At 28.2% G+C, this 21701-nt stretch overlaps 4 protein-coding genes across 7 annotated transcripts in view; 3 read left to right on the forward strand and 1 right to left on the reverse strand.

The window, feature by feature from the left end:
* Positions 1-279: 279 nt before the first annotated feature.
* LOC114938175 (uncharacterized) lies at positions 280-2957 on the forward strand. Its single transcript, XM_029311975.2, has 4 exons — positions 280-358; positions 473-559; positions 646-749; positions 837-2957. The coding sequence occupies exon 4, from the start codon at positions 1006-1008 to the stop codon at positions 2665-2667; it is 1662 nt and encodes a 553-aa protein (XP_029167808.2). The 5' UTR covers positions 280-358; positions 473-559; positions 646-749; positions 837-1005; the 3' UTR covers positions 2668-2957.
* A 265-nt stretch (positions 2958-3222) lies between these two features.
* Surf6 (Surfeit locus protein 6) lies at positions 3223-5553 on the forward strand. 2 transcript variants are annotated; one of them, XM_029312338.2, is made up of 4 exons: positions 3223-3420; positions 3515-3562; positions 3817-4316; positions 4695-5553. In XM_029312338.2, the coding sequence occupies exons 1-4, from the start codon at positions 3303-3305 to the stop codon at positions 4908-4910; spliced, it is 882 nt and encodes a 293-aa protein (XP_029168171.2). In that variant the 5' UTR covers positions 3223-3302; the 3' UTR covers positions 4911-5553. The 2 variants fall into 2 exon arrangements, with proteins under 2 accessions (XP_029168171.2, XP_085337209.1); XM_085481083.1 differs by lacking the exon at positions 3515-3562.
* The window catches only part of LOC114938379 (uncharacterized), a 36137-nt gene continuing 19715 nt past the window's right edge, over positions 5280-21701 (reverse strand). The window contains exons 2-5 of the mRNA XM_029312339.1: positions 15952-16053; positions 13383-13568; positions 7657-7825; positions 5280-5871 (exon numbers count right to left, since the gene is read on the reverse strand). Of these exons, the coding sequence (XP_029168172.1) occupies positions 7680-7825; positions 13383-13568; positions 15952-16036 (417 nt within the window). The 5' untranslated portion in view covers positions 16037-16053 and the 3' untranslated portion in view covers positions 5280-5871; positions 7657-7679. The remainder of the gene's footprint in view (positions 5872-7656; positions 7826-13382; positions 13569-15951; positions 16054-21701) is intronic.
* The window catches only part of tyn (trynity), a 202517-nt gene continuing 187413 nt past the window's right edge, over positions 6598-21701 (forward strand). For 2 of the 3 annotated variants that reach the window (XM_029312333.2, XM_029312337.2), the window contains exons 1-2: positions 7165-7422; positions 7704-7848. The gene's annotated coding sequence lies outside the window, so the exon portion shown is untranslated. Of the gene's footprint in view, positions 6937-7164; positions 7423-7703; positions 7849-21701 lie in introns of those variants that run through there. The other variant, XM_029312334.2, reaches the window with a different exon arrangement.

The raw sequence follows: 21701 nt of genomic DNA on the forward strand, positions 1-21701 counted from the left end.
CTTCTTGCTTGAGGTGTAGCTTACAACGGTTTGTTCCGTATGCTTGTTCAAAGCTAAGGAGCATGAATAAAAATAAAGAAGATCCCGATAGGATGCATCCAATCATCGATCGATGATTAGGGATTTTTACTAGACTAGGCGCAATTGACCAATCAGAGGATGTAAGAACGAACAGTCACGATGGGTGAATATCTAGATGCGACACTACTGAAAATATTCAATCGTTTAATTGACCAATCAGAATAAAGAGCATTAAATACATAGGAGGACGTTATCTTTCTAGGTTTCAACTTTATTCAGCATTTCTTTCCATTCTTTCATACAAACCAAACGCGTGGTTGTCAACGCTTATTACGAAGTATGTTTGACGAAAAATCATGTAGTAGCTAATTAAACATATAAAATTGTTTAATAATATTTAATACTCAATTTATAAATGAAGAGATTTCAATATATGGTTCTTATGTTAAAGGAACAGCGCGAATAAAAACATTCAGCTAATACCGACTGAAACACGTACTAGTGTTTATAATTTGTATTGATTTTTTCAAAATACTTGGTAAGAAAATTGGTTATGCTCTATTATATTGTTACACTTTTTTAAAGAAGAAAATATTGTGGTTAATTTTATCAAAATGTATTTAGGTGAAGATACTGTATGTGTTATATGTAAATGCAGCTAAAACAAAGATTTACCTAGAAGATTTCGAATCTAAAGCCTAATTTGTATTGATTTTTTGAAGTATTAGGTAAGAAAATTTGTTATATTTTGTTATATTGTCATACTTTTTTTAAGAAAAAAAATATTTTGATTAATTTTATCAAAATGTATTTAGGTGAAAATACTGCATATGATATATGTAACTGTAGCTAAGACAAAGATCTAGCTAAAAGATTTGGAATTTAAAGTCTAATTTTATTGACTCAATATACACATTTTTGTGCAAAGGACTTTTATGCTCAAATTTTGGATTACTATAATAATCTCTCGTCAGCAAAATAACTATGGAATCAAAAATTTATAATGGAAAAATAAAGGAGAATGATCTTTCAAATACTACACACACAGATTATGATAAATATTATAAACTGGATAATAATGGCCATTATAATCTACATTTTTTAAACAAGAATGGACTCAGCATCGACCAAATACGAGAAATATTTTCAACTTTTGGAAAAGTGATAGCTGTGAATGTTAGCGGAAATGATTATGGGCTTAGATTTATTAAGTATAAAACATTGGTTGAAACGTATTGCTGTATAAAAGGTTTAGCACACAACGATAACATAAAGTTATTATTAGAAAAGAGCAAAATGAATGATTTTAGCAATAAATTTGATAAAAAAGATTCAAGTCAATTGCAAACAATAAAAACGGAAAATTCATTTCAGAGAACATCTAGTACTGCCAAACAATTTAATCTGAACTGTGTTCATAATGGAAAATTCTCAGAAAATGAAAGTTTATCTTATAATGTGAAAACTAAATTGACTGAGGATAGTCAGTTTGACAATACTGACTATTTTTCAGATACTAATAGTTTTAAAAGTTTAAAACACAGCCATAAATCTAATGCAAATGGAATTAAGTATAGTAAACCAGACTCATTGGTGTCTTCAAGACAACAAAATTCCATCCAAAATTCAAATCAAATAGATTGCGAGAAATATTATAAAATGGCCAAGGATGGGACTTATATTCTTCATTTTGCAAACAAGAAGGAACTCAGCTCAGACGAGATAAGCAAATTATTTTCACCCTATGGATCTATTCTAAGTTTATATAAAAATGAAGATAAACCTAATGGACTTGTATTTATAAGATATAAAACATTAGCGGAAATAGAAGCATGTTTGATAGGTTTACAAAATAGCGATGTGATATCCATATTACGACAAAAGAATCAAATCAATGGTACAGATAAAAGAACAGATCAAAGAAGTTCAAATCAATCAGCAGGAATACAAGATACATTTCAAGGGATATGCAATACTGGCGAACAACTTCATTCAAATTCCAATTACGATAAAGAATTTTTAAGAGCAAAAGAAAAATCAATTATTAATACAATTTCTAATGAGACCACATTTGATAATACTAACAATTTTGAGGAAACTTCTGGTGTGAGTGCAATTATACAGTCAAATTTGTTATCTAGAAAGCAGCTTTTACTTGCTTCACTTAAACAAAATGTCAATTATGAAGTATTCAAACACAATCAAGAACAGCAACAAAATGATAAATCTGTCGATTTGTCAAAGCCTGATGCCAATACTTGTAAGAATAAGGATCTATTTGACAAAATGTCAACTAAAATCTTAGAAAAAAAGCAGAAGAATATTGATAGATCTGTACAAGAACTAAGTAGAACTAAAACTTCGTCTAAAATTACGATTATACCAATGGAGGAAATAATTGTTGCTAATATTCATTCAAATTATGATGCACATTATATTTTACATCTGTTTAGGAAATATAATCCAATTTCAGCGACACTCGCAGAGAAAATTGTGGGAACTAATATACGATATTGTCATATTTATTTTAAAACAAAACACGACGCATTAGCTATTGAAGAGGAATTTGATAATTTTTGTTTATCTGGAAAAAATCTTATTGTTCTTCAAACTGGGCGATTAAAGGAGGAAGCTGTACGTAAATAACAGTCTTTTAAAACTTATTATTATTACATTAATCGCATCACATGAAATTGATGTTATCACATGGAATTAATAACATTATTAAATTAGTCATTTTCATTAAGATTTTTTTCATATATACATATCGAAGAGACATCATTAATTATATTTTGATATACACATATCTGTCAATTTTTTGGTTTATATTTTTTTAGAATAATTTTCATTTATAATTTATAATGATAATTTTTGTAGTTATAAAAAAATTAATGTACACACAAGTATGACATAGTGGACAGTTTGTTTATGAAATAAATGATTGTAATAAACAAAAAAATCAAAATTTATTTTTTTATACATCAAAAATATATTTTAAAATTATAATAGAAAATATTTTAATTTATTTATATTGATTATTTTAATAATAATTTTTTAATATTTCTTTTACAAATATTTTACGTATTTTATTTCCTTTTATTTTAATTATATATAAAGCTATTATTTAAAATAATATATAATATAAGTGAAACTGCAAAAAAATGTATGTCATGTTTATGAAATATATATGCTCAATTGTATATGACTATTGATCATGTTCATAACCTCTCTCAACCTATCTATCCTCTGCAAACTTCAAATACACGTGAGTTGTAAAGAAGATGCAATTAAAAATGTCGAAAAAATTCAATAAGAAAGAAGTGTATCAAATGCTTTTAACAGAGGATATATTTATTTCGGATATATTTTCTAGAATGCCATTATCAACGTGTGAATTGGGTAAGAATGTGTTTTTAAAGTAAGATCTAAAACATTTAGAGGTTACATTTTCATGTTACAATAAAGTCATCTTATATTTTATATTTTCATTTAGAAAAGCAGAATCAACCATTAATAGGAGAGAGAGAATCGATGAAAAAAGGTGATTACATTTTTTTATATTTATTTGAAATGAATTCTATAGATTTCTATTAGACGACTCGTTACCAATTGCAATAAAAATTATTCTAAATTTTAATGAATAATATACATAGTAAATAAAATCTTTTTCTCGAAGCATATAATAATTAGTAATTTCATCTAGATTAGTATACAAATTTGTATTTTGTTTATTTATTTATCAAAAGAAAATATTAACACTACAAGCTATACTATTTATCGTATTTCCTGTTCCAGTCAAGGCTTTTACTTCATCAGGCAAGAAAACAGAAAAAGGACACACTTTTGAGTTACATGCAAAATTAGATAAATTAAAAGGTGTGAAAAAGTTGGACTACAAACAGAAACTTCTTAAAAAAACTCTGAAGAACAGAATCAAAAAGAATACAAAAAAGGAACACCGTTTACTACAGAAAAAACTTGCTAGGATAGAACAAAATGCAGCTGGTGATAGTAAAATAAAGATTGATAATGAAGAGGTGCCAAAAGTTCCAAAACCAAAACCAGTGTTTAATTCAGAAGGTAAAATGGTGTTTAGTAAGTTTGATTTTTCTGAGATTGGAATAAAGAAAAAATTACCTAAAGATCAGAATGATCCTAAAAAACTTTTACAACAATTACAACAAAAGAAAGAAAAATTGAAGCAATTAGAAAATTCAGGTGATAAAGAAAAAGCTGAGGATATTAAAGAGAAAGATGCATGGAAATCTGCATTGGCAAAAGCGAGTGGTGAAAAAGTATGTATTTAATTTATAAAAGACTATTTTAATCATGAAAAATAAGGATTTCAGGAAAATATAGAATTATATTTCTATATCTTTATTTTTTTATTATAAATTTATTCTTATATATTAATTATTAATTTTATATTTCTATATTTTCATTTATTATAAATTTATCCTTATATATTATTAATCATTAATTTATATCCTTATATATTCATTTATTCTTATTTATTAATTTATTATTATATATGAATTTATTTATATTAATAGTATTCTTATATTTTGCATCAGCTGATTTATTTGAATAAATTACATATTAATTTGTTGTCACACTAAAAATGATTTACATGTAAATCTATTTCATATTCTTAGTGCAATTATATTTTACAGGTTAAAGATAATCCAGAATTGCTCAAACGTACTATAAAGCAAAAAGAACAGAAGAAGAAACACAGTGCAAATAAATGGAATTCCAGGATAGAGAAAGTACAAAAATCTAAACAGGAAAGGCAAGAGAAACGACAACAAAATATTATGAAGAGGAAGAAAGAAAAAAAATCAAATAAATTGAAAAAAGCAGCAAAGAAAGGACGTATAATAGCTTGATTTTAAGTATCAATTAGTTAGTTGGACTTATATTCCGCGACTTTTTACATTAAAAAATATAAAATATGTTTGCGTGTAAGCTTTGCTTTGTTATTATGATTTTTATTTACATGCAAAAGTAAATCAGAATACATATACAAAATTGACATTTTTATAAAAGTATAAAATTCATTTTTAATTTGAATTCATAAGTATGGAATTTAAGCGAATTGTATACGTTCGTTCGTACATATACTATCGAAAATCATTTTATTCACAGATCTAGGAAGAGAGATAAGGTCAAATAATATAATACATGTTATGATATTTGTTAGTAAAAGGAAACTGGTTTTTTAAAAAGTTGAATAATACGTGTGTACAATATCGATCTATATAATACATTTACGAATAATATTTTATTAATATAATTTCGTTTTTGTTTGTACATTAACAAATCTGTATTTACATTAACACATTTGTATCGTAGACCAGCTACTTTCTACAACTATCGCATACATTCTAGATAATAATTATCGTGTAAAAAGCTCTACTCGCAAATGTCGCGAGCAAATAGTTGTATAAAATTTTACATATACATCGCTATGCTTTGTCGCACTTACACGCAAAGATCATATGATGCTCTTGAAGAATATTTTCTCATACAGTTTATTTTATTTATTTCTCTTGATATAGAAGAGTATGTTTCCTGCTATTTCGCGTAATTGTTACCGCAATTTGATAGTTTTGAGTAAATTATCCAGCCTCGTTCCTGGATTCTTTAATGAGGTATTCATTCGGAGAGACTGGCTAGTAAATGATTGGCAGATCTAGGACGAGAGCTTCAATATAGCCGCCGTCTTCCACCTCCTGCTAGGTATCTCCCAAGGCTGCAGAGACTGCATTAGCGTGCGTCAAAGCTGTCCATAATGGACTATGATCTACAGGCAACGGCACCGCCAAGGATTTCGATGGCTGTGGAGATCTATAGAAATAAGAAAAGAAAATGATATACAAAATAGACATGTAAAGTTATATCAACTTTATGAAACTATATTGACATTAGGAAGACATTAGGGAGACTAGAAACTTCATGTTTTTATATTCTCATTTCTAATATATAAGAATCTATTGCAGTCTAGTACATTATTTTATTCTCATAAAAAAAAACATATTTATATAAGCATTTTAAATATAAAAAAAATTTGTTTCTTCTATTATATCTACTCTGTTTCATATTTTTGTGTTATATTATTTTTTTCTATTGTTTTTTTATTTTAATGTATCAATCTATATATAAAATTATATGAACTTTATGGAGCTATTTAACAATATAAGAATATACTAACATTAATAGAAAATTTTTGTTTTGATATTTCAATATATAAAAATGCCACTGGCAAAGTATTTTATATAAAAATTAATTTTTTTCTAAATTATATCCCGCAATATTTCATTTGTTTTTATTTTCTTATATAGTAACACAATGTTTTCTTAATAATAATAATAATAGTAATAAAAATAATGATATATATGTCAAAAGTATCAATATCTATCTGAAATCTATCAATAAACAATTTGATAAGCATAATAATAAAAATTTAACATTAAAAAAATAAGCATCAATACTTCATATTGATGAACAAAGAAAATCTTAGCTCAACTTTTCACGTTATACATAATGAATAATTCAAATTGAAAATCGCGCCATTTCGTAATTGTAGGATTATTAGTAATCGGCGTCGACCAATCAGAAGCAGCTTATAAGTTACGAGTGAAGCTAGAGGCTGAAGCTGAAACGACCGGATCTCGTGAGGAAGAAGGAAGATCCGTGGCGTTCCCGTTTTTTCGCGATATTTTATCCGATTTTGATTGAAAATATCGAATTCGGTCGCGTCGCAGTTATCATTAATCAGCGAGCAATCTGATTTTCGTCGGATATAATGAAGCATTAAGCCAATTTAATCCATAAGTTCCGTGTCAATCTCGTGAAATGGAGTCGCGTATCATCTTTTTCGATCGAGATTACTTCAATACAGAGATATCGCAGGTAAGTGTCATCTATTTTATTAGTTTTTATATTCTTGTGACTCGAAATTAAGCGGAAATTTGGGTGGAAAATGAGAAATCATAAGAGACAGAAAGGGGGACCAAGCGAATAAAATGAAGATGGCTTCTAATGTAGAATCCTATAGTCGATATATGGCCTTTAGTTTCGTCGACCAATCAGCGCGTTTCCCGCGCGCTGCGGTACGTCATTCGGAGGAGGTAGGAAGAAGACTGAAGAAGTCCATTTTCACGGTCTCGTGTCGCTTCGCGGTTCTTAGTTCGATTGTGCACGTTTTTTCCGAGAATTATCGAGCTCAATCGCGTCGCGGTTGTCGTCAATTAACGGGGAGTCCAATTATTTTCGTCGGTCTGACGAAGTGTCGGGTGAAATTTGAGGAAGTCATCGTTAACGATGAAGTTTCCGCCATTAAACGAGTCTCGTTTCTCGATCGAAATTCCTCTCTCGACAAAGAGATCTCGTATCCACGTAAGTTATTCGCTTTATTTCACGTAGAATGATTAATTATTATCGTATACGAGAAATATTTCAACTCGAAGTGTTAGAAGCTTTCATAACAATTATTCAGCATATTTCTGTTTGCTGGAAAAAATGGGGGCGAATAATTCCGAAGAATATTTTATTACCGAATATTTTATTATTATTAATATTTAATTATTATTAATATATTTTATTATTATTAATATTTTATTACGTTGTTACCTTGACGGTGCTAAAACCGGATGCTAATCTGGACTACTCAATTCCAGGGCGGTGCTCTGCTCGGGATCGGAACGTTCCTCGACGACGGTGTCCAGCTCCAGAGATGGGAAACTTCGAGAACCTCGATCGCTTTTCAAAGATACGGTACGTGCCGGACGGTCGACACCAGCTGCAGGACAACGTCAGCGATACGTGAGTTACATTGCAAACACAATATCAATTTTATGGACTTTGTTCTCAACGTACGAGCTGTTTTTATAGTTTCACTGTGCTATGCAATATATTTAGGCTGTCATTTAAACAAATATTACTAAAATAATATACAATTTTTTGGTTTTACAATCAATTTCTAAACGATGTTTTTGCGATTATTATATGATATAAAAGATTTATTACGTTATTTATCATGAATATTAATCAGTTTGAAAGATTGAGACAGTATACTGACAAAAATTTATTAACTTGATTAAGCCTTTCAATTGAATTTACTATTTTGTTAATTGAACACATATTAATATTTAAGTCAAATACACGTTTTATTAGATTAGATAATATTTTGATTTTTAAATATTTTTATATGTTTAATTAATAAAATATATTAAAAGATTTGATCAAATTTACAAATTTATTTTTCAGTATATTGCTTCCCAATGCGAAAACGATTGCAATTTGCGAAATGAAATTGTAATTAACTTTAAAAACTTCTCACAATGCCCTCATGCAAAATTATCTCATCGCAGTATTTGAAGCCGAACTAATACATTTTTTTGAAACTGTGTTATTGAAATCAATATCAATAATTGTATATTTGTCCCAGTTTAGAAAAATTTATTTGACATATAAATTTATCAAGAATTATATGTTGTAAATATAGTAGAATTATTTTAACATAAAGTATGAATAATAATTGTATAATTAAAGCTAACAATATAAGCTTCCACATTTTGTCATGAATTAGCAAATTCACATTTAATTTCAACTTTTTTGTATAAATATTTTAAATCAACATTTTATTATTATTTCGGATAATAAGATGTTGATTTAAAATTTATATAAAAAAAATAAATATGAATTCGCTAATTTATGACAGAATAATGAAACTTATTGTTAGTTTTAATTATATAATTTAATTATTATTGGTACTTTTCGTTAAAATAATTCTATATACTTATACATACACAATTCTTCATAAATCCGTATGTCAAATCAATTTTTTTGATCAATCGATGAATTATAAAACTTCCCAATTATTTATGAATTAATTGATAAATGATAATTGATAATATCCGAATGCAATGTTTATTACGATAAAAGTTAAAATACTTATTCTTCTTACTTGCGTTGCACAATTGCTCTGCTCGCGACTATTAAAATTCCAAGAAAATTTATTCGACAGAAATTCAATCTGCCACTATATATCGATTGACAAACTTTTGACGTTGGAATTTTCTATTTATGCCAGCTAAATGAATTGAAGATTCCGCTGACTAATAAGCTAATTTATGCGAATGAACCATGCATATAAATCTGATATAGCCCTCCCAATATTAGAATTTATTAATTAATATTACGGAGCTGACTTCACTCGTCTGTTTTTATTTTTTAATTTTTTTTAAGAATAAATTGCAAATAAATATTAAGCAGCTTTCTATAAAATAAAGACGGAAATAACGAAGTTTATATATAATATACACTGAGAAAAAATTGTTTATTTGACTAAATCGTTTAACTAAATAATATTTTATTAATTGAACATATAAAAATATTTAAATTAAATATATATTAAATCTAACAAAACGTGTATTTGACTTAAATAATAATGTTCAATTAACAAAATAATAATTTACAATTGAACGTCATTTAGTCAAGTTAACAATTTTTTTCAGTGTATTTAAATATTTTTAATTAAATAGGCATACTCTCTAAATATATACGTAAGCTTGCATCTCATCAGAATTTTTGCACAATATAATTATGTTTTAATTTGATTTTGATTAAATCTTCTCTACATAATGCAACAAGCCATGAGCTTTGCACAATAAGTAAATTAAATTTAAAAAATATCAAACTTGTGATAAAAATTAATTGCTAATTATCATAAAGTATTATACATTTGACAATGAGCAAATAATCTAACGATGCTAACGGTGCTATTAACTACATTATATTTTACCTAAATCCTCTTCTGATGCTTGCCAATAATAAATGAACCTTTCAGTGCGGATTAAATTTATTCGATTTAATTTGATTCTAAAAATACATGTATTGTTTAATTTAATGAATTCTTTTTATATGAAATAAAAGTTATTTCCAGCGGATAAATTTCGATTGTAGATTCTCGCGTATATTGTGAAATTTAATTCCCTTGAATAATAATTATAGCATTTATTGAATAATGAATTATTAAATTGAATTTAATCGTTTATTCTAAATTTTTTATTTATTTTATTTGTATATGTATATATTTGTCGCAAATTTCGGCATATGGAAAATTGAATTATTATCAGTCTAAATGATCTAATTGCAAAAAAGTTTCAAATGAGAGAAAAAATAGTATGTCATTATATATGTATATAGGGGGTAAAATTTGCAAAGATTCTTTTTATTAATATATTTGATCAATTTATGAATTTTTATATGTGTATGTGTGCAATTTAAAATTATTTTTTTTAAACAAAGATACAAAAATAAAATATAAATTATTTTTAATGTAGATAATTTTTTGTGTACTCGATTGAAAGAGAAATTACTGTTTTACTAATTAAACTTCAAAATACACGAATGGATAATAAAATTTTTTATTCTTTACTAAATTTTCAGTAAATATTATATTTACAGCATTGGTATTAATTCAAGATTTAAGATAACTTGTGTTAAAAATTATGAAAATAATGGAACTATAATACTCCAAGTTTTATTAAGAAAAAATCAATTTTAAATTTCTTGAAAAATTTAAACATAAAATGTGTGCGCGTTGCAAAGTACTTCTCTCTGTAGACAATATTTTTGAAAAATTATACGCTAGCAAAAAATTTGGTGGAATTAAAGATGTGTAATTAGCTTATATAATGTTTATGATGCATCTATCTTTTTCTTTTCTACGAACAATTTTCGAATCTTAAGGGACAGATATTCCGGACGATAAATTTCAGATTTCGACTACTGTGTATATTAGATAGTAGCTTCAAAATGATTGTCTACTAGTCGTCGACTGAATTGTCGTAAATTGAGAACTTATGGCAGTCGCAGTGAATTGCTTGTCGTTTTCCACGTAGAGATATAAAAAAAAATTTTTTTATCCGTCGACTATACTTATTGCTAGTAGTGCATACGAGAAATAAATCTGCCTTTCTCGCTGAAGTATGTTGCGTTGGTTTTTCATCTTTTTTTCTGTTGTGTAGACAAACACACTATAATTTATAGATTTGTTTGTATGTATATTAAAGAATTTTATTCTTAACAACTGTGCATATTCTACGTTTTTGATTTTATACTATTTTTTATTAGAGATTTTATATTAAAATATTTTTTAAATATTTTTTTAATAGTTTGATAACAGGATGCTATTATTATTATTTTCATTATTTCTGAATTTGTAAAATTCTAGTTATAGTTATATTAAGTTACAATAGAGAAAAACAGAGAAATTTATATTTTAAAAATTTTAAAACTTTATTACATACTATATAAATTTAGTTTATAATTATAGATGATAGATTTACATATTATACGTTTCTATTGGTTTTATTTATATATTTTTACATATCTCTCTCGTTTCTAAAATAATTATTAATTGTATTATTTTATCGATTATTTTTTTTTAATATAGAACGGTATAAATGTCAATTTTTATTTTCCATTAATTAAAATATATAAATGAAAAGAATTCAATAATTTCGATCAAGGCTTTTCGGCATTGGAAAAACATATGTTTATTATATTCCGAATTATGCAAAATTATATACGTATTATTATACAATATTTATTATTATATACGTATTATTATATTTAGGCATTGTAGGATAAGTTAGAGTGATGATATAACGAAAATAAATTAGCTCGTTGATTAGTTATGCGATTGTTCATCAATGTTTTCGCAAATAGTATGTATATAAATGGAGGACGTGGTATATTAACGAAGGCTTATAAACGACATTTATTGCTATATTTCAGCTACGTTGTTTTCCGAGATTCCAGATAACAAAAACTATTCGAGGTAAAGCGAATTTTAAATTTAGTTGAGGCAACGCGGGAAAATAACGCGGTAATCCCCCGATGCTTACTTCCGACCACGCGAAAATGCACGTGCACACATACAATTGCATTCGGATAAGAATGTCGCGTTATCAGAAAAATAGTGCTCCGGAGCGTTATATTTCATGCTTTACACGTTGCACTCCGCGAAAATGCGGATTCGCAAGAACGATATAAGATTCAATTTTTTATATATAATGTGTTTGCGACAGAGATATCGCATTTCGTTACGATATTATGTGCTACGATTTTTTTCGGTAAGAAAGATTTATTTCTGCGTTTCATGTGCAGATGTTTTTTTCTTCATGATCTTCACGATTTTAAGCATCCTTTTAGAATATAATTTTATACGTTTGAGTTAAGTGGAAAATTATATTTTATATTTTTCATATATATATTTTAAAATACAATTTATAATGTCCGGACTTATTCTTTGATAAGGACGAAAACAAAGGATATAGAATTTAATGGAAAAATTCTCGAATATACGGCTTTGAATAAAAACGATCAGTCATTCAAACGCGCATTTATTAGTTTTCAGTTTAAAATATTCACCAAACATTGAATTCATAGATTAGAATTTAATCTGTTATTTCTCATTTCTTTCTTTCTCTCTCTTTTTTCCTCTTTCTCCTTTCTTTTAGAATCCTTTTTATGTTTATTCCAATAGTTGTATATATACAATTGGATATACACTATAGATATTCGAGTGCATTTACATGCGAATGAGTACCTGTCTGTATAACAGTTATGTGTTTGTACATTCAGTCAATCAAAAAGGCAAAAAAAAATGTAGAAAGAAAAAAAGGAAATCTAGTTGTTATCAAAATGAAAAAAAAATGGAACAATTCTGTTGCATTTCATTTCGTATTTTTTTTACACATATTATTTAAAAATTTGACGCTTTGTGAAATAATAACAAATATCATATTGCAATTGCAAATCTTTTTATACGTGTACATTTATATTTATCACACACAATATATATATATATATATATATATATATATATAGATAATAAAATATTTTTATAAGATATTAATTAGTGTCTATAAAAAAGTATAATATAATATAAACTGTATAATATAATTATATATATATATATATATATATATATATATATATATAAGATATATATATATGACATATAAAAATATATTCCTCTTTTAAGTGAGATGTAAAAAAATATAACTATATATAAGGGGAGATAGCCTTTTATTTAATTGAAAAAATATTTTATATATACGTGAATTTTATGAAGAAAACTAATAAATTTGGGATAGGATATTAAAAGTTATATATTTTGTGATTTTCTCGTAGCTAGTTTACGTATTTTATTTGATTGGTTAGTAGCACTTAATTAATTTTGCGCGAGCGATTGCTTTTCATTGATACAGCGGAATATCTCTTCCGCATGAGCGCGTGTTCTAGTTTTACTTTTAAAACTCGGTACTTGGGTACTTTTTACTCACCTAGACGATGAACCGGGCTGAAACGAACAAGGCTCAGTGCGCCATGATCCAAATCACAGTTTCTACGCCGGGCTCGTTCCCTGGCGAGTTTAGCTCTTCTGCGTAGGCAGCAAATTACCATTAATGCCAGCAATGGAAACCCCAGAATGCAAGAGACGATGGGTATTATTATGCTCTCCGGCGTTACTGTGTAAGACACAAACGCAATTTAATCACGTGCGACAATTTCCTGAACTAGAGTACTAATTCTGTTTTACATTATAATTATGCACATGATTCCTTAATTTGCAGAGACAAAGTGTTTATTTTCTCAAGCAATATATGGTTGAACTTTTAAACATTTTAGTACAATCTAAAGTTTAATATGACGATGATATTTTATTGAACCTTTTTATTTTTGTAAAATTCTTAAAGATTAACTAATTCTTACAAGTTTATTATATATATGTACGAACCCTATATTTTCAAGCAGATATAAATAAATTTTATTTTTATTTTTGTAATCTGAATTATAATCATTTTACAATTAAAAATTAAATTTACTTATAATTGCATAAACATGTCTGTGAATTTGGCACATTTTACGATATATATGTGTGTGCGTGTAACAACTTACATCATGCTGACATTATCATGAATCGCATTTCATTTTATAGACGCCGTATATTAACTACGCGAGATGATGTTTAATTAGGCGCTTGTATGAAGTATTAGATAGTGCCCGCGGTATAGTGGAGAATTATAAACGAGTAGCTGGAAAAGTCAAGTTTGAAGAGAGCGAGAGAGAGAGAAAGAGAGACAACAGGTTGATAATATCATTAGTGTCAGGCAGTTGCCTGTTATACAGCGTAAATTACGAGAAATACGAATACGCTAACAAGATAGCAATGTGTGTGTACAATAACAGAATACCTACCATTATCGGTTTATTCGCCGATTAAAGGCTTTACCTGATTGCTATTGATGATGACGAGTGTGAACTCATATATATACACACACACACAAATACAATGAAATAATGAAATTCTATTCCCTTTAAGTAATATCTGGAATATCGACTTTTTTTCGTAACTGCGATTGAAGAGAGAAATTCTTAATTAACACTTAATTGACCTATAGGAAGCACTTGTTTAAAGAGTAAAAAGGTATTTCGGCGAAGCGACGTCCATGGTTTTTCACTGGATTAATTAGTTGACGTTAAAACTTTAGAAATTCTAGATTTCGCGCAATCGGTGCATCATTCAAATCCCTACAATACTTCTAATTTGCAGCTGTGTGGCAATTCAACTGCAGAAAATTTCACGTTGAAAACAAATCCTCAATTTTCAGAAACACGAAACGTGACGAATACATAATATGTGAAAATATAAAACACATAGTACGCAAAATTTAAATTTTCATAGAATATATTATAATTTTTGTAAAAAGATGTATATTATAGTAATAGAAATATTTTTTTTAATTTAATCAAAATCTCAAAGTGCGCACACATAATTAAAATTTAGTTTCTGACTTTAGAAAAAAAAAAACTTTAAAAAGTCAACAGAAAAGTTATGCGTTCCATTCAAAAGAAGTTCTTTTCAAAGGTTGTAAGCTATTTTGATTAAAAGTTTTCAAACAGTCAGTTTTTTCCTTTATAGCATATAGCAAAAATAACATTACTGAGTTATACATATTTGTATCGTGCGCAAAAAATTCCATAAAACGATTCTGTCACGAGAAAATAACAAAGATTTAAGTTTTCTTTTAAATACAAAAGACTAGAAACTTAGAAATGGTATCATCTTAAGTTCTGCTTATAATACTTGTTCGTGGGAAGTAACTAATTCCTCATAACTTTTATTATGTGCTTGAAAATTTCATAAGCTGACAAACTTTCAAGAAAGAAGATGCATCTCTTATTTATGATACAGAATCTACTTCATCACTGCAAACATATGAGTTTAATATAGTATATGCATTTTATTAAAGATAATATACATAGATAATAAAAAATAAAAATAAATTATAAAGTGAGATAAAAAAGATTGATCTGTTTCAACATCTATATATAAAAAATAATGTTCACACAATCACAAGTAAATCTAACAATTGTTAAAATGATTAAAATTTAGATTATAAAAATTAAAAATAAAATGATTTACATTGTTTAAAACTATACGGTTTGCTATGATAAACTTATGAGAATTAGTGAATTTGTACGAACAATTTTACACAAATAAAACGTTCAAAATATTATTATTTTAAACTTTATATTGTATTTTTCCTCTTTTTTTCAAACGCTTCTTCAAATAATTTGTCTCTTTCAGCTACTCGTTTATAATTCTCCGCTACCACAGGCACAATTTAATACCTCACACAAGCGTCTAATTAAATATCTCGCGTAGTTAATATACGGCGACTTTAAAATGAAACGTGATTCATGATAATAATATTGTCAACATAATGCAGGCAGCTACATGTACACACACATAAATATATATACATAGGTACACACAAAGAAGTAAAATTTAGTTTCGACGGAATAAGAAACGCGACTGAATTATAAATGCGATGTTTACGTTCTTACCCGTTGGATATACCAAGATAGTAGGCCTTTTGGAGTGCGGAATCGTCGGCATGGTGGTTCGACCAGCTCTCACCCCGCCCGACATTTTCCTTTGTTCTGCAACTGAATGGAAATGTACCTTTAAGCTGACTATTCCGATGTCAATATACATTCTCGTTTCTATCCGGTATGTAATGTCTCGGTATATAGTACTGCAGTCGCACAAAAGTGAAAGAAAAATAAATAGAAATATAGTAAAATAGAAGATAAAATATAAATTTAAAAACACGATCTACACTTCATTAAAATATAAATTTATTAACATAAAAAAATATAAATTTATTGAAGATTTAATATACAGTGAAGGAATGTAATTTTTTTGTTCTTGCATTTGACAGCTGTGCAAATAATTAACAAAATTAACGGCAGAATATAATCGGGGGAAGGTCTTGTTACGCGACAAATAATCGAAATATGTTATTTACATCTCTGACAAGTACTTTGACACGATTCGTTATATCGCGAAATGAGGGAAGAGGAAGATCGAATAACGAACAATTTTTACATCACTCGCGTTGGAATACGCGGTTTACTCGCCGCGAAAAGTGGAATCGATAGCCCCTACATATAGCCTCTGATTTCAACGTGCGATTTGCACGCGCGGGAATCAGTTGGCGATATTCGCACCTCGTCGGAGATGTGGAATGGGTGCCGTTACCCGCGGCACACAGAGAGCATCTCCACGAGAATCGAATTTCTTCGCGTTCGAGATTGTTGGATTTACTCGGTTACCCTCGGGAAATTCAAATTATTCGGACGAGACGGAGATAACGTCGTGACAGATCGAATATTTTTCTACGTTTTACTCACAGTCCGTCCTTGAAAATATAATTCAGTGATATAGACATAGTATTATTTAGCAAAAATATCCCGCTAAATATAATTTATTAATTTAGAAAAAATTAAAATATTTTATATAAATGCGCGCGCTTAGATATCACGAAGAAAGGGAAATTGGAAATTGTACAGCACGTGTCTCACATATGTTTGACCTCAAGTGGCATTAGCTTCGTCATCACTTCTTTTATTATTTTATGTATTTTATCCAGGAGACGAAAATGTGAGTTTTCCCACGTGCGATGTATAATATATGTGATGTCGTCTGAGTTACAGTTCTGTATCTTTTTCTCAGTAATGCTAAAAATATCATAATAAAATTATGTAAAAAAGCATTATAAAATACATACGGGAGAATCTGTTTTTAATTTTACTATTTTCCGTATATTGATTTTTTAAGAAATCGTATAAACTGCACATAAAAAAGTATACATTTTCTCTTGATAAAAAAAAATCGCCGAATATTCGACCATAATTTTTGCAATGTTTCATCTATGTAATTCATTTTTAAATATTCTGAAATTCCTTACTGTAGAAACATACTTCGAATTTTTTTTGGTTTCATTACTTTTTGTTCTTTTTGCTTGGCGCGCAATATATCGCGTGGACACTCATTATAAGTTAATGGGAAAACCTCAACGTTACGCGGCCACTGGCCGAAATCCAGGTGTAATAATAGCGGACGGTAAATGATCGAGAATTTGCGATATTGCCGGACGTCAGAAGCAGATAATGCAGAATAATACGCGCACACAAAGGCCAGCTGATCTCAATTCACTTGACATTCCCATTCTAACAACAAGAAATCATATTTGGACGATATAATTAACTACTGTACTAATTGGCCGATTTAATCTCGAATTTATTGTTATTCTCAATTAGCAGGAAATTCATATTAAAAATATATGGGATTACTAATTTAACATTACACTTTTACTTTCAGCAAATATTAATAGCGAATCGTAAATAAGAAGTAAATGTTTTACAATTAATTGGTTATTTAATATATTCGTATTAATTAATTAAATATACGCAGATATATTTTGTTATTACTCACAATCAGAAATTTTCCAAAATATATTAAATTTTTATAGATGCATTACTATTATAATACAGATATTATAATTATATAATAATAAATAATAAAAAAAGTTAATAATATAATATTGGTTTAAAATATTTTTTGAATTAATTGCTGTCGAAATATTTTAATTTCATATATTTATTACTTGTGAAAAAGGATTAAAAATATAATCGATAACCAACCGCAGTCATATCGCGAGAGAATAAATTACGCGAATATATTAAGAGAATAAATTATATCAATACAATTAATTGCTTTTTGCTTCGATTTTAATATTATTGAAAATTCTATAAATGAAAATCGCACAATGCTAGCATAATGTTAAGTAGTACTCTCATCTTTAATGCAAATTTCTTGTTAATTGGTAGGAACAATAAATTCGAAATTAGGGCAATAAATTAGCAATACATTAACATTTAATTATTATACATAAAAATTTTATTTTTTATGAGACTACCACATTAACTGTGATAGACAACTAATGTTAAAATTAAAGTGTAACACGATTATTATACAATAATCAAGTTTTATCAATTAATCAGCTAAAAATTACTACACAAAAATAAGATATACAGAGTACTTAGAAAGATTTATATTTTATTATAAAATAATTGTAAAAGAATTGTCTGATTACACAATCAATTTGTGATTTGGCTTTAATACTTTCTTTTGTCCCAGTTGAGGTTCTTAATCTATCTGCGAGATTCTCTTTAATCACTTTTGTCTGCTTTTTAAGATTCAGGTCATTCTTATTTTTGCCGCGGCGGCTTGTCAAATATTGCTACTATAAATCGTTCAGGAGGGTATATCCTCTCTGCGCGATCTTACGTTCAAGTATAGAGGAGCGTCAGCCGGGAATGATAATCGCGTAGGGGAAGGAATATAAGGGTGCCGTTATCGTATCTCGAAGAAACGATTTTTAAGACGCATGAAGAATTTTTTTTGCGTTTAGGAGAGAATCTGCTTATCTTACGTCTATTGCGAAACAGACTAAATTCAAGGAGGGAAAAATAAATGTTGTTTTTTTAGCGAAAAATTGATATTAAATTATTGAGAAAAATAAGCAACAATATCTTTTTACGATATTCTAATTTATTCAAAGAATCTGTAGGGCAATGTGACAAAAGCGTCACATAAATAAACGTCTTGCTTCTATGTATATTTAAGTAATATTTATGCAATATAGGGTCTTGTATGTTTAACCTTCAACGATGAATTATATCAGAATGCAAAATTTCAAGATGTTTTGAAGAGATATAAAACTATATATTCTAACAATATACGAAAATTCTTCAAATTATCAAAACAGTGAATTTTGAAATGTTGATATCTTAAATGTTGATCCAGCTTTGTTGGTCCAACATCTTCTCGTGTTGAAGTAAATTGTTTTAGTCACTGTTAACTGTTTGGCAGAGAGAAGTAGTCTTCTCTTCTCCCGAAGCATGTTGGCGAAAGCCTACGAGATTTCACGATTGCCAGAAAATAATAGTTTCGACGTGCTTGTTATCTAAGCAGGTCGATCACGCCTGTATAAAAAAAATCTCATTTCACGGAATTCACGAATAAAAGAAAAAGTCAATTCTCAGATTCTTCGAAGCGAGCAACATGATTGATCGGAAAAAAGTATAATTTTACGAGAAACTGTTTCGAGCTGAAATAAAGTTATTTAAGCGCTGTATAAGGGCTTTTCAAGAATTATTATAAAATTTAGGAGTAATTTTTGAAGATTTTGAAGAAAATTTTGAAGAACAATTTCGTTATTTTATAATGGAAATCTCTCTGGTAGATATAATTTGTTTATGTATTGTTATATGAAAAAAATTAACAAGTTTTTTAAATCAGCTTTTTTCACGATCATATAATTATAATGTAATTTGTGTAAATTCATACAACTTTATTAATGTAAAAGTAATTTTAGAAAGAGAAAAGTAGTTAGCATTTTAAAATATTTTGTTGATGATATTTTAATTTTAATCTTTTATATACATATAAAAAAATATAAATTATGAAACAAACATTTAAAAGTAATTTTGCTTGATATTTATAGTATAGATTTTTTTGACACAATATGTATAATTTTCAAAATATTTTATTATTTGAAGTATTTCGTCATCTATGAATGTTTCACCCTTCTCTTGTACTACATGAAGAATCATGACTAGTTAATTATTAAGTAGATGAAGCATTTAAACTCTTCCGATACATTTCCTGGATTTTTTTGCGCTAAAGTAATAAAATATGCGAGCTTCTCCCTGACGTGACCGGAAGCAAGAGTTGTCGATCACAGAAACAAAGATGAATAGATATTGTCTCTATAGCAACATTTTGTACCGGGATAAAAATAGCCTGCAGCTCACGCTTTTATATACTTTTTCCAATAAAAGTGGTGATTTAATTATCTCGCTCTCGGAGAGTATGAAATTTATTTACGTTTTTTCCGCAAGGATATTTATTGGCAATTGGTTTATCTGAGATATATCTTGTCAATAAAATCAACACCAGATAAAGTGTTTTATTTCTATCATGAGTAAAATCGTTCCATTTGTTATGACAAAGAAAAACTTTAACATTACTAACTTTAAAAAACGCATTGAAAATTCAAGGGCAGTTGTTTGCTTTTTAAAGGCTTATGGAAATACACTTAGGTATTTACATTAAAGAAGATTGTTCTTGTTACTTGTTTCCGAGGAATAAGCTGTATCTTTTGCATCGATAAAATTCTCGTTCAATTTTCGCAGAAAAATGTTTTCCTGTACTAAACCAATGAAAATTTGAAAATAAATTGCTTATCGACGTATCTTTCCGGGGATTAAAAAACAACAAATTGGTTATATGCAAAACGTGACTTTAATAAGGCATAATAAAATTTTGTTAGCTCTTTATCAGCTAGGTTGCATCAACAAATTTTACAGGAGTTCAGAGAAAACTGTACGATATCTTTTTATATATACAAGATTTTTTTTACGGAAAACATATTCTATCAATATTTTAACAATATTTAATACCGATATTCTATATCTTTTTTACAATATTTTTTTACTGTATTTTCTATCTCCAATTGCTTGATTCTAATTTTTCTACGATATTCTTTTTCCATATATAAAAATAGCGATATTACAAACAAAATTCCATTGCTTGATTTCTGAATAGACAAAAACGGAAAGAAAAAAAAACAATTTTATTCTCGAGTATCGCGTAGGACGCGTCGCGTAGTCGAGAAAATGTAGCTTAGATCTTAGATTCCAAACTTCGCGTCACGATCGCATTTCTCCGTGTCGTTTTATCCCGTCGATTTCGGGACGAAATTACATTCACGTGACGTCCCGAAGCACGAGCTTCAAAGGAACGCGGCATGCATGTGCAAATAACACGAATCGCGCGTATGCGGCCACGATACAACGGATGATTTCGACAGACGGAGAATTAATAGACCGACATCACTGGAAATATTAATGAGAATCTCGCGAAAAGCAATTACGATTGATAACCGCTACCGCGTGACAAGGATATCATTGGCATATTAACGAAGCCGTGACGTCTCGTCGTATGACGTTGTATATATGACGTTGGAGGCGAATCAATTACAAGACCGTTGCCGGTCTAAGTAATTAAAGAGCATTTTGCATCTCTAACCTGCAATTAGAATAGATCGATCTCTTGCACGACCTAGAAAGTATTTAGCTAAACCTTGACCACGGCCTTCCTAACGATTCCTAATTTAGAAGTAGCGAATTAGCAAATCTAAATAATTCTAATTTCAATGGCGGTACAATTAAAGAGCACAAAGATG

This window comes from Nylanderia fulva, unplaced genomic scaffold (assembly GCF_048542155.1).
Source record: "Nylanderia fulva isolate GAGA-0341 unplaced genomic scaffold, ASM4854215v1 Scaffold17, whole genome shotgun sequence".
NCBI classification, from domain to species: domain Eukaryota; kingdom Metazoa; phylum Arthropoda; class Insecta; order Hymenoptera; family Formicidae; genus Nylanderia; species Nylanderia fulva.

What these genes read in the sequence shown, in the direction of transcription:
- LOC114938175 (XM_029311975.2), top strand. Translation starts at nt 1,006, where the DNA reads ATGGAATCAAAAATTTATAATGGAAAAATAAAGGAGAATGATCTTTCA.
- Surf6 (XM_029312338.2), top strand. Translation starts at nt 3,303, where the DNA reads ATGCAATTAAAAATGTCGAAAAAATTCAATAAGAAAGAAGTGTATCAA. An exon ending in GAGAGAATCGATGAAAAAAG is followed by an intron (nt 3,563 to 3,816) that starts GTGATTACATTT and finishes TTCCTGTTCCAG; the next exon opens with TCAAGGCTTTTACTTCATCA. An exon ending in CAAAAGCGAGTGGTGAAAAA is followed by an intron (nt 4,317 to 4,694) that starts GTATGTATTTAA and finishes TATATTTTACAG; the next exon opens with GTTAAAGATAATCCAGAATT.